Below are 16,075 nucleotides of genomic sequence, written 5' to 3'. Positions count from 1 at the left end.
TATAAGGTGAGAGAAGAACCAACATGCACACCAATGATAACGCTAATGGGAGCAGAAGTAAATTGCATTTGTGATGAAGACACAAGGGTACAAATTACACTTGGTAACAAACACCACTACCAATGGATTTTGGTAGAAAATGGATTCAACATATTCTTTACATACAGTCACATGTTTACTAACTCCCTCCAGTCTGAAAAGAAAAACGAAATTAATGTTAAAATTAACTCTGGTTCTTGAATCCCCTTTTTTTTTGTTCAATCTAATTCTAAGTCGACCACTTCACTTTAGTACCTACTCATCCAAGTTGCATCCCCAACAAGCCAAACATAACTTCATACTACCACCAAACATTTTGCTCCTCTGTTTTGATTCTCTAACTCTGATTCTTCTAACTTGATCCCCAGCTTAATAATACTCTACCAGCCTTTAACAAATTCACAGCTTAGGATGGGACAGGGGATGTAGTAGATCTCTCATGTGGACAGGTAGGAGAAGGCTTTTCTCGACAGAGATGACACCGGAATCCAATCACCATACTTGAGTTCTTCTCGTTAATCCCACATGCATCTCCATGGTACCATTCTAACAAACATTACAGACAAAAAGAGAAAAAATAAGGCTGAGAGAAAAGGAAACCAACTCCTGCAATTTTAATCATGGTGAACCAAAAGAAGGTTAGAAAAATGGATTTACTTTCACAGAGTTCGCAAGCGATGAATGTTGATCCGGATTCAGAGTCCATCGAGCCGCATAAACGACACTGACGTTGAACTTGATCAGAATCCGAGTTCTTCAAGGGTTTTGAACATCCATCTCTCGAGAACTTACTGACCCGTTCATCATCAGGCTTTCTTGATAAGCGGAGTCCATCCAACCAATAGCTAAAGCTCCTTTCTGTTCTCTTACTTCTTATGGAAATCTCTTGTTTCATTTTCTTAGGCCTGCCTCTGCCTCTTTTGGTTTCCAGTTTCCGTTTCTTACTCCCTCCAGGAACTGGACTTTCATCCTGCAGCCGAATAACATGCTTCGGTCTCCTGCCCGAACGTCGCAATGGTTTGTTTGCAACAACCTTTTTACGATTCTTTGACCTAACAGAAATTCTCTCTGCCAGTGACGTTTTTTTAGTCTTCTTTAGCCGAACTGATTTGCGAGCAGGTATGATGACCTTTTTACGTTTTTGTGTCTGAACTCCAATTTTTTTACGGAAACTCCCTGGGGGCCGCCCTCTTTTACGTACGATGGGTTGTTCTTTTGCTAGCACTTCACTTCTGCATGCAAGGCAGATGTAGTTGCCTTCTTTATCCGCTTTCCTGATATGCTTTTTGTGAAATAATCCTGAAATAGGTAATGTCAATAACAAGCTCTCACTAAATAAATATTTTCTGAAACATCATGTTAGGAGCTAACTCTTGATTAGGATTGAGTCTAACTACTAACAATTCTATGGTCTTAAGGGGGATCACATTGGTTAGTGAACTGGTTAAAGCGGCTGTACCGCAGGTCAATACATCCAAAATGTTTAATTATTTCTTGTGTCTACCCCTTTCAATTCAAGATAGTTTTGTGGAGTTTGTTTGTGTTATGTAAGGGCTAGGTTCTTATTACCTATCATAGCTTTTGCAACGAAAAAAAAAAACTCTTTAAGAAGAAAAAACAGCAAAAGAGACTCACCTTTGCAGATGTGGCAGCACGCAGCATCACTGTCAATGAAGGAAAACAAACACCATTAAAAGGCAGTTAAGAAAGAACCCAACAAACAAACAAAAAAAACTAAAATATATGTTTTGTAGATCAAATGCCATGCTATCAGGTTCTACGCAGAGTCCAAGCGACAATCCTTTTCAAGCTTAGTCAAGATAAGATTGCTACGCTAATCAAGACACGGACCTTTGAAAGCAAAAAGGGTTGTGATAGTACATACCTCAAAAGCACATCTTTCTTACATTGCTCACACAAAGAGGCCTCAGGTCTTTCTGCTCTTTCAAATAGGTATGAGAATCCTTTTCTCTCTGAGGACATTTTCCTTGCTTTGTCTATCTCAGAGGGCCTGAAGGAGCCTCCCGGCTTACTAGCTTTACGTACAGCTTTTTTCTCTTCAAACCCTTTCAGAAGATGTAAAGGCACATATGATTCATTCAGCCAGAACTTTTTTCTTTCACTCGAGGATTCTTCAATCATGCGACCATTCTTCAACACAACATCCGGAATATTTCTCCTCTTGCCGAAGTCAAGGAGATATTTCACAGTTTCTTCCTCTACGCCCTTCCTACGGACAATTGCTTTTTTGAACAGCCTGGCAGATTTTTTGGACTCTTTGTCTGATGCAGGAAGAAGATGACTGTTTTCGATATCATCCCAGTTTATGTAAGAATGGAGTGTCCTCACCTATAAATCACTGAACTGTTAGCTGAAAGTCGTCCAAGGCTCATCCCACAAGTAGAGAGATATTTATCGAGATATGGAACAAGACAAGTGATAAGTGTATAGAACAGTGAAATAAAATGTGGATGACAAACACTAAAATTAAATCTACTTCACCGCAATTTGACAGTTAGAGTAGACAAAAAAACTTAAAGATCTCGTTAGTTTGACCATCAACACTCATGCGTAGGGCAAATGGAAACCGAAATTCTTGTCAGAACGTGCATTACCAATTAACCCTTATTGCTTGCCAATAGCAGCGAAACAAGATTTACATTCAGTTTGCCCAAGTTAATATTACCTGAAAACCGAGCTGCTCTGTAGTCGTAGATGAGTCAACCGCAGCTTCCCAGGCAACACGTCGGCTTCTCTTAGCGGGCTCTGAATTCTCAGGATACAGTATTCCTGGAATACTCATACTTCCACCTGCATAGTGCAGAGTGCATGGAAAATGTAAAATCTAAATGGAAGTGAAAAGAACAAAAGAAAAGTTAAACACAGTAGAAAAACAAACGTGAAACCAAGAACAAAAGAGAAAATATAAACCTTGTCTAGCAGCCTTCGAGACCAAAGAGCGAGGTAAAACCTTCCAGTTGAATAGTTCCCGTGAAATTCGGCCGCCTCTCCACCAGCACATGGCCAGTGCACCATTTTTCTTTGCAGTAGGGTTAACACCCGACTCCAACAATGTCCCCCGCCTTTTAGCAGTCTTTGATGCCGAAGCAATGATATGCCTAGAGGAGCCCATTTCTACGGAAGAATCGACATGGTTTAGCCACTGAAGTGAAAGAACACGATGATGCAAATTTGCCTCTAACTGCAGAGGTAGTTCACAAAAAAATCATTAGGAACCAAAAAGTTGGGGCACGCCCCGGGATTTAATGAATAAGATTTGACTTTCGCCAAAAAATGATTCAACTTAGAAACATTGCCATTGCAAAATGAAAGCTTGAGAAAAACTTACTTCAACTAATAAATGTCTCAAATTTGATATACTTGATGCGCTCAGAATGTGTTCACGCCAAATTCTGGAGTGCTGTGGATTCAACCATGGACCCACCAAAAGACCTTGCAATCGACTTTCCATGGATAACATTTGGCAAATGATAGCCATAAGATGACTTTTCTTATCAATGGATTGACTGTTAGCAACTTCAGTTTCCGAAGGACTCCGTAAAGCCCCGAGACTCATGTTAAACAAACAATCTGTCTCACTCCCGGCATCCTCAGATTTGCAAGAATGACACCACCCACATTTTTCTTTCCATGCATCTAGGTAGAGGTCTTGGATGTTTCGCCATTGAAATTTAGTGGTCTTCATCAATATAGTCTTCACCTGGGTAGAAGTTATCTCTTCATCAGATCGCATATCATTGGTACGGCTAACTGACTTACGCGCCAGCTCTTCAGAAATTGCTGTAGTCATCTGAGCAAATATGTACTGGTTTCGGTAGCCTGTTTCGCTCTGCACATTCTGTTTAATTCCTTTCCTTGTGTTTATTCTAGCCAAATCATGGGAAGATGCATGGATATTCAAATTTGGCTCCTTCATGACATCCAATCCATTTTGTACAGTTTCAGCAGAGCCTTCGGAACTCAAACTATGGACATCTAGTCCAGTAGCTGAATTTAATACTTTCCGACGAGTCCTATGACAATGATTATGTGGACCTCCATTGCTAGATGTTTCGTCCAGCCTTTTCTTATCTCCAGACGTTGGCTGTTTTTCTGGAGCTGGTAAAGAAGCCTTAGACCCATCAATAGAAGAAACCATTCCTTTGGCTGACTTATCCAAGCATACGGACATTTGCGAATTCACACCGCTGATGGTCCTTTTCAGCCCAACAGGGATATTCCAGTGCTTTTTAATTGCATTTATTACGCCAAGATAGAAACTACCGCATGACTTGAGCTGCTCCAATACAAGGATCACATCATTCACATGGTAGTAGTTCACTGAGCCTGGGCCGTCTGTATCGATTCTGCAAATTCATAGTGGACAACATCAGCCAACATATGAATAGACATAGCAGTTCCTACAATCAGCATAGGAAAGAAGTTCCTAGAAGTAGATGATAAGAAACATTCCATATCGTCATACATCGAGGGTAAAAAACATGAAATTCCAAACGAAGGGTAAATATTTACAGGAACTCAAATTCCTTTAATGGTTACCAGTTAGAGCCTAAATAACAAAAAAAAAACCAATTCAAATGTCGAAACATGCAGCTCAACTTACTGGAATATTTACAGGAATGACAGTTTTATCATGTTATATGCATATTCTAGTTAATCCTACGTGGTTTAGTTAAGGCTAAATAGGGGTTGTTTTTAAAGCTAAAACCTTCACTTACGAGCTCTGGCATATAATCAACATGTGTCTACAGTGCTCGCAAGACATCATCACAAAGTTGTACCACTGAGGTAAGGTAAGACGGCAAAAATTTAAACTATCATTACAAAGGTATATTTATTTACTAAGCAAAAATATCTAGCGGTGACTCTACTAAAATGATTCCACTGAGATCATGCACTAACCCTTCTTAGAACAACAGGATCAAAAAAAAGAAGAAACTTACACCAATAAGTAGCCACAACTGCTGTAGTATCTTCGGCCATGGGGATCAATATCTATAAACTCTGCTCCTCGAATTTGCTTTTCAGGCTTTAATCCTGGTACAAGCCGATCGAATGCACATTCAGGACAGTACCAGTCACCCTCAGGCAAAAGGTCACTGGCAACACCGACACACTTAGAATGATAGGCAGCCGGACAACCATCACAGCAAAGTAAGTTCCCATCAATTTTACAAAGACAACAGTAGTCACTGTTCCGGTCAAACGAGAAATCAATGACCTCATCGTTCAAAGAAAGATCATCTGCCAGCTCCGTCATAGTTCGCTTTCTGCGTCTCACTTCTGAATTTGTCTTCCTGTCAGTTTCCATTTCAGACTCAGCTGCAAAAGATCTTTTATCAAGCTCTGATCTCACAACTTCAGCATCGGTCATATCATCACACAAACGGCTAAGTATCTCAATTTTCAGATTCATGGGCTGTCTGAAATACTCATTTCTCAAATAGTTAAATCGAGTTAGATCCACTCCGGGTTTGTCCTCAGACCAAGAAAACAGCAGGTATTCGAGCACAAAAAGGGGATAATTAACCACATCCAACGTATCCCAATCAAGACTCCTGCATTTAACACACGATCAGAAGATGAGAACCAAAACCGGAGAAGCTTATGTCCATAAAACAGTAGTAAAAGTAAAGTATTCATGACTCAAGACAGAAACTATTAACCATACCTCAGGCAAGCAGACGCAGATCGGTCACCTTCATTAACGAGTTGTTTCAAACGTTTTCTTAATAGTTGCAAGACCGAAACATGGATGCTATCAAGTAATAGACTAGGAGACATGGACCTCAGCGCTTCCACAAAATCCTTCAACTCAAAGGGACTCAGAAACAGCAAAGTGCTGAAGGACCTCAGGCACGAGTAAGCAGTGAAGACATTAAGTACGGGAAGACCATCTAAATTCAAAATATGCGAGGATGGAGGTAACTGTGGCTTTGGCGGAAGCACAGACACATTCTCAGGTTTTTCATCAACGATCCAAGCTTTCTCGTCTGTCAGACTACTAACTGACGGAGAAGGGGATACCTCATCAGCTAAGCAAGCTGAAACAGTGCTGCTGAGAGTGGATCGAGCTGACAGTCTACGAGCGCTTCTTCTCAACCGAGGCTGACTCGTGAACTCTGGATTCTCCGAGCCTTTTCTTCTTTTCCTCCTACCACTTGTGTATTCATTCGACATTTCCCTATCAGAGAGAGACTTATCAACAGTCTTACCATCATGCTCAGGAGCCCCATTAGAATTGGGAGTATTGAGATCCTGCAGAGAAACACCGTTCTGCTTCCCTATCTCCTCCAAAAGCTGAACGCTGGACACTTCAGAAACATGAACTTCTTTACATTCTCCAGCCTCCTCGAAACCATTTTCAACCTGCATGTTGGTTTCTTGAACTATGTCACCTCCATCCTTGGTGTTCTCCACATTAACCTCAAGGTTCAAATCAAATCCTCCCTCCCTCTCCAAATCACAGCTCGCATCCATGTTCAGATCAATAAAGCCCCTCTTTTTACCACCACAATCCTCCTCATAATCGATACTCACATCAACCAAACCTAAACCCTCATTCAAATTCAAATCCAATCCCGTAGTGACATCAAACCCCCTATTCAAATCCATACCTAGGGTTTCCACAGGACCACGATTCAAATCAACATTCCCTCTCAAACCAACGAGAGCAGCAACCTCAGCTGAATCCGAGATCTCCGTAGCGCCATTCTCGTAAACGATCTCGAAGAATCCAGACGAATCGTCGCGAGATCGAACCGTCCCGGAGCAAAGCCCAACCCCTTCGATCTCTTTCCTAACGACTTTCCCCACCAACTCCATTTCGATGTGGTGGTGAGCTTTGCTTTCGCTTAACGGAAACGGGGAGAGCGAATCTATGATGAACCAACGAAGCGAAGCGAACTCATTGGCTAAAGTATGAAAGGGGATGGCGATAAAGAGGAGAACGCTTATAACGTGCAGGAGAGAGAGAGAGAGAGAGAGGGACGGATAGAGATTCTCTCTCTTCTTTTCTTTGTTTCTCTCTCTTCGGGGAAGAAGGAAAGTAGAAAGAGAGAGATCTCTTTACAGAGTAACGCTTATTAACGAATTCTCTGGTCAAAGTGTGTGTGATATGTTTTTATTTTTGGCCTTATTTACCTTTCATTGATAAATCATTTATAATTAAGCTATGATAATTTAAAAATTGCATGATAAAAAATATAATTTCTCTGAATTATTTTTCTAGTATATTTTATATAGGGCAAATTTCAAAAATATATTTTTATTTTTATCACAAAATAGCATCCCAAATTTATTTTTATAAAATAGTATTTATTAATTAAATAAAATATCAAATTACCTTACATTTTAAAAATTTTATTTAAGTTCCACTTATAAATATCAAACCTTAGATTTTAATCATTGAACTTTAAATATAATTATATAATATATTTGTTTTGTATTTCCTCTGTTTTACAAAGATAGACTTTTAAGTATTTTCACACATATTAAAAAAACACATTAAACTACCATAATAAATGTATTTTTTCTGTAATTTCCAATTTTTAATAATTTTTTAACCAATAATAATTCAATAAAGTCAACTAATTTTTTCGAAATTTACAATTTTTTATAGAAAACACAAAAAATACTTTTTTGTGGAATAATTTTTTTTCTAAAAAATCTATCTTAATGGAACGGGAATGAGTATTTCTTAATGAATATTTAGAAGAATTTTAATTTTATAAACCCAATCCCATATAAACTAGAATAATCATTAAACTATAATTCAAATGCTAAAGTGTTTTCAATTAAATTGTATTTTAAGTAATTTTTCAAAATTAAACGTTTACAAATGATAAATTTCACAAAAAGTTGAATTTTTACTTAGCAAAAAGAATTGCGTTTGGATTTTGGCGTTTCTGTTTACAGTCAGTAGTAAAAAGCAAATCTGTAGATGCGCTTAAACAAAAAAAATCTAAACCTGAAACAACAACTTTAAACCGGGGGGTTAAAAAAATAACCTGCTACTAATGATAAATTAACAGCTCATTACAATGTCGAAGTTGTGAAGAACTCCGCCAAAGCTGACCGTCTCTCTCTCTCTATCTCTCTCTCCGTCTTTCTCTCCCCCTAAAGCTACCGGTCTCCGCCGGCTAGATCTCGCTCTTCACCCTCGGTAAGTTCCTCCCTATTAAACTTTCCTCTCCCGCATCGTTATCAGCGAGATGGGTCGTCCTAAGTTTCTGACTTTGTAGCATTCTTCTGAGAAAGTTATTTAAATGTTCTGACTTTGATGCTTCAGTCGTTTTTTGTTAGACGTCAATGCTTGAATGTTCGTTCATATGATCTCTCTCTCTCAGACTTATTCTTCAATTTTCATTTTTTTTTTTCTTTCTAATTTCATCAGATGACAGAAGGTACGAGAGGAGCAAGAGGTCCCAGATCATCATCCTCTGCTCCTGTAATACTCGACATTGAAGATTTCAAGGTAAAGGCTTCACCTTTTGTGTTGCTTTATGTTTTGAATCATTAAAAGGATTCTGATTTTTATTGGTTACCACTCTCGCAGGGTGACTTTTCATTTGATGCGTTATTTGGGAACCTGGTGAACGATCTTTTGCCTTCTTTCCTGGAAGAAGAAGCAGATTCAGGTGATGGTCACGGCAACATTGATGGTTTGGCAAACGGGCATTTACGCGGGGGGCAGTCTGATGCGTCCAGGTTCTCTCAGATGTCTTCTGCTCCTTTTTTCCCTGAAGTAGATGGTCTCTTGTCTCTCTTCAAAGATTCTTGCAAGGAGTTGATTGATCTTCGTAAGCAGGTGAGTTTGTGTGTAATTGGTTTCTTTCTTTCTTTCCATCCTTCTGAAAATTTAAGCTTTTGTTAACATGTTTTTGAAAGGTTGATGGAAGGCTTAATACACTAAAGAAGGAAGTTTCAACCCAAGATGCCAAACACCGGAAGACATTGACTGAGGTTTGTTAGAACAAACACTTCTTCTTTCATTATATTTTTTGAATTGGATTAAAAGGATTGTCCTTTTAGATAGAGAAAGGTGTGGATGGTTTGTTTGAGAGCTTTGCAAGGCTGGACGGTCGTATTTCTAGTGTTGGACAGACCGCTGCAAAAATAGGAGATCATTTGCAGGTAAAGTTAGTCCTCCATTTAACGAACTATTTGGTGATGTATACCAATATTGACCCATGCTTCATATCTCAGAGTGCAGATGCTCAGCGGGAAACTGCTAGCCAGACGATAGAGCTTATAAAGGTAAGAAGACCGCTTCTATGTTGAAAGGTTGGTTAATTAGTTAGATGGATGCTTAAAGTTAATCATTGTTTAACAAATACAGTACCTGATGGAGTTCAACGGCAGTCCAGGGGATCTTATGGAGCTTTCCGCTTTGTTTTCTGATGATAGCCGTGTAGCTGAGGCTGCTTCTATCGCTCAGAAACTACGTATGATGTGATTGCTATATTCTATTTTTGAAAGTTTTACAGTTAAAGAAGGCTATAATTTATTTTGATGCTCTTGCCTTGTCAATATCAGGATCCTTTGCTGAGGAAGACATTGGAAGGCAAGGTGCTGCAGGCAATGCAACCCCTGGCAGAGGACTGGAAGTTGCAGTTGCTAATCTTCAGGATTACTGTAATGGTAAACTATTTTGTTTATGCTGTGTTGTTTGAATATTCATTATGAGTGAAGAGGATTTAGTTTATTCTCAAATTTAACCTTTTGTGACATTTGAATCCAATGTTGTAGAATTGGAAAACAGGCTTTTATCTCGTTTTGATGCTGCATCACAGCGGAGAGATTTATCCACCATGTCAGAGTGTGCTAAGATTTTGTCACAGGTGAATTACTTTATCCAAAAGCATGCACCTTTACTTTATCCAGGGGTACATACTGGTTTTGATATTTAGTTTTCTTCTTCTTGATTTTCAGTTTAACAGGGGTACAAGTGCTATGCAACATTATGTGGCAACACGTCCAATGTTTATTGATGTGGAAGTCATGAATTCAGACATTAGGTTGGTGCTTGGTGACGACGGTTCTCAGCCTAGTCCTAGCAATGTAGCCCGTGGACTTTCTTCGTTATACAAACAAATCACAGGTCTGAAGGATTGCCATGTGATCTAGATGCAATACTTGAAACATGCTTACTATGCTGATTCATATCTTTTGTTACTTCTCATTTGTAGACACTGTACGCAAAGAAGCAGCGACCATTACAGCTGTTTTCCCCGCTCCAAATGAAGTTATGGCGATCTTAGTTCAGGTAAACGGGAACTGATGAATTGTACACCGTAGTGTGACCCCCAGCTATACCAACTCCTCTTTTATTTTACGCAGAGAGTTCTCGAGCAGCGTGTCACAGGAATTCTTGACAAAATTTTGGTGAAGCCCTCTCTTTCGAGTCCACCACCTGTGCAAGAAGGCGGGCTATTACTAGTGTGTAGATTACCTTCTTATCTTTTTTCTTGTCTTTCTGCCTAGTATAAATGGGATAAGAAAGTTAACTCTTGGTTTTTGTCTTCAGTATCTTAGAATGTTTGCGGTTGCATATGAGAAAACCCAAGAACTAGCTAAAGACCTCCGAGCTGTTGGATGCGGTGACCTGGATGTTGAAGGTCATTTTGGTCCCTCTTGTTATTCTGAGTGATAGAATTTTGTTTCGTTGGTGCTAAGAGTCTTTATTTTAAGTGTGCAGATTTGACAGAGTCCTTGTTTTCATCGCACAAGGATGAATACCCTGAGCATGAACGTGCCTCCTTAAAACAACTGTATCAAGCAAAGGTTTAATAAGATTTTTTTTTTCAATTTCTCATTGAAGTCAGTTTTTTATTTTGTTTATTAGTGTTAAGTGATTAGATATGTGTGTGTTTCTCTACAGATGGAAGAATTACGTGCTGAGAGTCAGCAAGGCTCGGAATCATCTGGGACAATAGGACGCTCTAAGGGTGCTTCAATATCATCTTCTCAGCAGCAGATAGCAGTCACCGTTGTGACGGAGTTTGTTAGATGGAGTGAAGAAGCAATATCCAGATGCACGCTGTTGTCATCTCAGGTGACTCAAGTTAACAATTAATGAGAATAATTAGGACATTGACGAACAAATAGTTATAAAATATTGATTTTGGCAAAATTATCTGATATACTATATAATATTTTCTTTGTGCAGCCAGCCACACTTGCAGCCAATGCTAAAGCCATATTTACTTGCCTGCTAGATCAGGTATGCTGTTCAATAAGATTCTAGAATCACTCATATACATTATGCTAATACATTATGAGTTCTTGCAGGTGAGTGTATACATAACTGAGGGACTTGAACGGGCAAGGGATGGCCTGTCTGAAGCTGCAGGACTGAGGGAGAGATTTGTTTTGGGCACACTTAGCAGAAGAGTGGCCGCAGCAGCTGCTTCTGCTGTAATTACTCACTCTTTCCCACTATTTAAAGTCTTCATTATTCCAGTTGTTAGGAAGAGCTACTTATAATTCCTTTTGATTATTTCTCAGGCAGAAGCAGCAGCTGCTGCTGGTGAAAGTAGCTTTAAAGCCTTCATGGTTGCTGTGCAACGTTGTGGTAGCAGTGTTGCTATAGTCCAGCAGGTACGTTTTATGGTTATCAGTTTGTTTCAATTATTTAATAGAAATATTCAATAGTTTAGTCTTTTGCTATTGAAATTCTATATTTTGGCACCCTATTCGAATCATATAAATTTGTTTTTTTTCCAGTATTTTGCGAATTCTATTTCTCGGCTTCTCCTACCAGTGGATGGTGCACATGCTGCTTCATGTGAAGAAATGTCAACTGCTTTGTCTAAAGCAGAGGTTGCTGCTTACAAAGGACTCCAACAGTGCATTGAAACTGTGATATCTGAGGTTAGTTGTTTTTTTGGGTGTGTAATCTACAAGCAGAGATCCTTGAGGATATATGCTGAACAGGTCAAGAGTCATTCTTAATCATGTCTTTTTATTAGGTTGAAAGACTGCTTTCAGCTGAGCAGATGGCTACCGATTATAAATCACCTGATGATGGATTTTCTCCTGATCACCGCCCAACAAATGCCTGCATAAGGTTGGTCAATCTCAAACTCTACCTTCCTCTAATGGTCATGGAGTCTTATCACTTTTTTCCCCGTGTGAAAAGCCAGAAGTGTACTTGTTCCTAGTATACTTTGTAGTTTACGAAACCATTTTATATGACATCTATTGATTATCTCTCAACGCCATGCTCTTTTTAATATCATTTCCAATGAACTTGGTACTTTGATATCTAACTCCACTCATTTGTGTGTAGAGTCGTGGCTTATCTCTCCCGGGTACTTGAGTCAGCCTTCACTGCTTTGGAAGGTCTTAATAAGCAAGCCTTCCTGACTGAACTGGTATGATTTGTATCACCAAAGATCTTATTAAGCCTTTTGCTTTACTATTTTGTTTATTCGAAAAGCGTACTCTCCCTAATGATTTCGGTTCGCTGTCTTTGATTTTGCCATATACTAGTACCTTTTCACCTGATTGGTGGTAGTTTAGCATTATTACAACTGAATGATCTGATCCCCGAATGTTGCTGCTTCAAAATTGTTTTCTGCATCATATGACTCGATGCTTTATATTGAGAAGGGTGAGGATTTGAAGTGAATTTTCTTTGTTATTTTCAGGGAAACAGGCTAGACAAACTACTACTAACTCACTGGCAGAAGTTCACATTCAATCCCAGGTATAAACCAAACAGAGATAAACATGCCAAATTTGGTATAGAATTTTTTTCTGATCAAACTCTATCCGCACTAACTAACATATCCCTTCCATTGCAAAAAGTAAAAAGTAAAAAAAAAAACAGTGGTTTTGTGTGAATGAACCTTGGTTCTGTTTTGTGTGTGGTGTGAATAGTGGAGGACTGCGGCTGAAGCGTGACATAAACGAGTATGGAGATTTTGTAAAGAGATTCAGTGTTCCATCTGTGGAGGAGAAATTTGAGCTTCTGGGAATGTAATAACATTCTTGATTCTTATTTATTCAGTCACTTAAAATTTCTTAGAATAATTATAGTAACAACTTGTGTGAGTGTAGAATGGCGAACGTATTCATCGTTGCTCCAGAAAGTCTGGCTACTTTGTTCGAGGGTAGTCCAAGCATTCGCAAAGACGCGCAAAGGTAAGAGGAGAAAGGAATAACATTAAGATAGAACTTGAAAAAGTTAAAACGAGAGAGCAGAGTAGAGAAAGCAATGTTTGTTAATGGCATTTTGGAATGTTATGTGTTGACAGGTTTATACAACTGCGGGAAGACTATAAGAGTGCAAAGCTGGCAACAAGACTCAGCTCCTTGTGGCCAAGCTTGAGCTGATGATACCAATGTTTAAAGAGATATTTTATGTATATTAACTTGAATAATAATAAACTATGCCCTCGTTTAATTTTGAATCCTTATTTTGTATGAGTGCATCAAACACTTTGGACCAGTCACACTCCTTTGTTAGTTGATTCTTATAACCAGTTTTACAAAAACAAATTTGAAGTACTTTGTATGAACCAGTTTAAACCTTGTTAATGTATGATTAGCTTCCCCTTCCTTATTTTGCAAATACTCTTTCAACTATATGCAACAATGCTCTTGTTTTGAGCAACTTTTAATCTCTTCTGACTATTTTCATAACATTTTGGTTATTTCGAATCCAAATAAATGCCTTTTAATACTACAACATGGATTTTGTTGAAATGTAGAAATATATAAATAAATCATTTTTGTCGTATATATAAATAAAATATCCAGTCCACGATTTTTATGACGTTCAACCTCATATAAATTAAAGAAATAAATAAAAGCGCTAGCCGCTAGGTTTTGTTTTTTCTTAACACCGCTCGATATCTGGTGGAGAAGCGGTGGTCTTTGTCCGCGGCGGTTCCTCCCGATTCCTCTGTTCTTTGCTCTCCTTTTAGGTCTTCGAATCATTCTCATATTATCACTTTCCTCTCTTTCTATCTATCTCTGAGCTTTATAGACTCTTCTTCTTCGTCAGATTACTCGATTAGTTTTTTTGTTCGTGTGAATAGATTTCAAAAGGAATCATTTTTTTTTTCTTCTTATCATCTAATCTTTCGTTCTCAGATTCTGGGGGATCGGATCCAATTTTCTTCTTCTTTTTTATTTTCTTACCTTTCGCCGCCATGAGTTCCTCGATCCAGATCGTTGTTGAGACGCAAGTGGAAGCTTTGTCTCTTAAAGATCAGGTTTTTGTTCTCGTATTATCCCTGATTGATTCAATCTATCTGCGTTTATCTTTTGCGTTGACTCGGTCAATCCGTGTGTTTTGCTGTCCGAATTGATCTATATGTGCTCTTAGAATTGATTAATGGGTTCGTGAGTTTTGGTTCTGATTTGTGCTTAATGTACGTGGTTTAGTTTAAATTTCGGATCTTTGGTTGGATTAAATGTTTTTCTTGCCTGATGTTGAATCTGTTACTTGTGTCCGAATTTGGTTTACTTGTGTCCGAATTTGGTTTCTTTTCCATTTCTTATTACAATCCTAGGCAACTCCTTAAGTTTAGGATGATGTTGACTTGACTCTCTCTCATTATTATACCTTGACGAGGTTGATTGAAGATGTAGTTTTCTGTGTGTTGTTTAGGATGAAAAGAAGATTGAAATAGTGAGCAACGAGCTGAGTTTCGGGAACCATGGCGGATGCTGTGCAATATGTTTGGATACAATACCTCTCCAAGAAACTGCTATGGTCAAAGGCTGTGAACATGCTTACTGGTAACGTCTTATTGCTTTTATGTACATTTTCATTTCATTTTTAAGAGATATGATTCATTTTTTTGTATTCATATATAGTGTGACATGCATACTCCGTTGGGCAAGTTACAAAGAGAAACCAACCTGCCCACAATGTAAGCACCCATTTGATTTTCTCAATGTCCACCGCACTCTTGATGGAAGGTACAAAAAAAATTTTCAATCTTTATTTATATTTTGCACCATTGTTTAGCGTGACTCTACTTGCTTGTCCTTTCTAACTAGTTTTGTCTGTTATGTTTCACTGCAGCGTTGAAGATTTCATGTTCGAGGAGAGCGTCTGCCTCCTCCTAAGAGCATCTTGGTTTCTTCCACTGGAAGCAGTGGAGCGGGTTTCATACAACGGCAATGACAACTACGACTTCGACATTCCACCTGAGTATATTCCACCAGAGTATGAAGAGGAAGACGAAGATGACGACCTCGACGAGTTTTATCTGCACGGTTCGAATCTTCGTTTAGGGAACAGGAGGTGGGGCGACAATGGATTCGTCAGGTCAGGCCGCCAAGAAGCAAGGCCGGCCCAGGCCCAGGCCCAACATAAGCACCACCGAGGTGGCCAAGCCTCTGGCTCTGAGTCCGGCTCCTCTTCTTCCTCGCGTGAGGCAAAGGAGGAGAAGACTAACAACAGTGCTGCAACTGGCAGGCGCGCCAAGAGGGCTATGAAGCGTGAAGCTGCAAACAAAGCTGCAGAAGTAGTTGCAGCTGCGAAGCACGAGGCTCTTTTGGTTAGGTTGGGAAGGAAGTGAGTGATTGGTTGTATCTATGTAATTAAAATCAAATCACGACCTCTAAATGCACTAACTTCCTTACTTGAGAATCTGTACAGCAAGTTGTAGTATCTAATAATGGTCGAACGACAAAACTTGCTTTATCTTTTGTCGTCGAAGATCCTTTGTTAAGAGTTAATTCGTTTAATCTTTACAAATTTCTTTGTCATTGATTTTGATGAGTGAGATGTAGTATTGGTTTATGATGTGAAAATTGATAATATGGAATGAGGATCGAGTGGTAATGGTAAAGATGATCATGAAGAGTAACGAATCCAAAGTAATGTAGATTTTAGCAATATTTTAATCAGTTTGTAATATATATATACTAGGTGATTTGTCCGTACTTACGGATTTAATAATCTTACAAATATTTGTAAATAGATGTATTAATAAGTCTTTATATAGGATAATTTTTTTTCTGTTTTAATAAAATATAAAACAACTTGAAA

The 16,075-nt window shown here is 38.7% G+C and overlaps 3 protein-coding genes across 4 annotated transcripts; 2 read left to right on the top strand and 1 right to left on the bottom strand.

Moving 5' to 3' along the window:
- Positions 1-37: 37 nt before the first annotated feature.
- Positions 38-7,123, bottom strand: LOC106454614 (DDT domain-containing protein PTM). Its single transcript, XM_013896730.3, has 9 exons — positions 5,732-7,123; positions 5,004-5,618; positions 3,389-4,406; positions 2,971-3,241; positions 2,726-2,850; positions 1,925-2,388; positions 1,675-1,703; positions 697-1,338; positions 38-585 (listed from the first exon to the last, which is right to left on the bottom strand). Exons 1-9 carry the CDS (start codon positions 6,883-6,885, stop codon positions 446-448), a joined length of 4,458 nt encoding a protein of 1,485 aa, XP_013752184.1. The 5' UTR covers positions 6,886-7,123; the 3' UTR covers positions 38-445.
- A 943-nt stretch (positions 7,124-8,066) lies between these two features.
- Positions 8,067-13,626, top strand: LOC106454602 (exocyst complex component SEC10a). The gene is made up of 25 exons (XM_013896721.3): positions 8,067-8,224; positions 8,456-8,536; positions 8,618-8,869; positions 8,950-9,024; positions 9,094-9,195; positions 9,268-9,318; positions 9,401-9,506; positions 9,598-9,702; positions 9,811-9,902; positions 9,994-10,162; positions 10,251-10,327; positions 10,402-10,500; positions 10,589-10,679; positions 10,760-10,845; positions 10,943-11,116; positions 11,231-11,284; positions 11,353-11,478; positions 11,569-11,661; positions 11,788-11,934; positions 12,033-12,130; positions 12,353-12,437; positions 12,714-12,772; positions 12,946-13,044; positions 13,126-13,209; positions 13,323-13,626. Exons 2-25 carry the CDS (start codon positions 8,456-8,458, stop codon positions 13,399-13,401), a joined length of 2,484 nt encoding a protein of 827 aa, XP_013752175.1. The 5' UTR covers positions 8,067-8,224; the 3' UTR covers positions 13,402-13,626.
- A 212-nt stretch (positions 13,627-13,838) lies between these two features.
- BNAC03G05550D lies at positions 13,839-15,792 on the top strand. Of its 2 annotated transcripts, XM_013896713.3 has the most exons (5): positions 13,839-13,994; positions 14,164-14,285; positions 14,684-14,814; positions 14,893-14,997; positions 15,104-15,792. In XM_013896713.3, exons 2-5 carry the CDS (start codon positions 14,223-14,225, stop codon positions 15,600-15,602), a joined length of 798 nt encoding a protein of 265 aa, XP_013752167.1. In that variant the 5' UTR covers positions 13,839-13,994; positions 14,164-14,222; the 3' UTR covers positions 15,603-15,792. The 2 variants fall into 2 exon arrangements, with proteins under 2 accessions (XP_013752167.1, XP_022554321.1); XM_022698600.2 differs by having other exon boundaries at positions 13,862-14,285.
- The last annotated feature ends 283 nt before the right edge of the window (positions 15,793-16,075 follow it).

Source organism: Brassica napus, chromosome C3, assembly GCF_020379485.1.
Source record: "Brassica napus cultivar Da-Ae chromosome C3, Da-Ae, whole genome shotgun sequence".
Lineage (NCBI taxonomy): Eukaryota > Viridiplantae > Streptophyta > Magnoliopsida > Brassicales > Brassicaceae > Brassica > Brassica napus.
The sequence above is the reverse complement of the archived record's forward strand: the minus strand, read 5'-3'. Positions and strand labels throughout refer to the sequence as shown.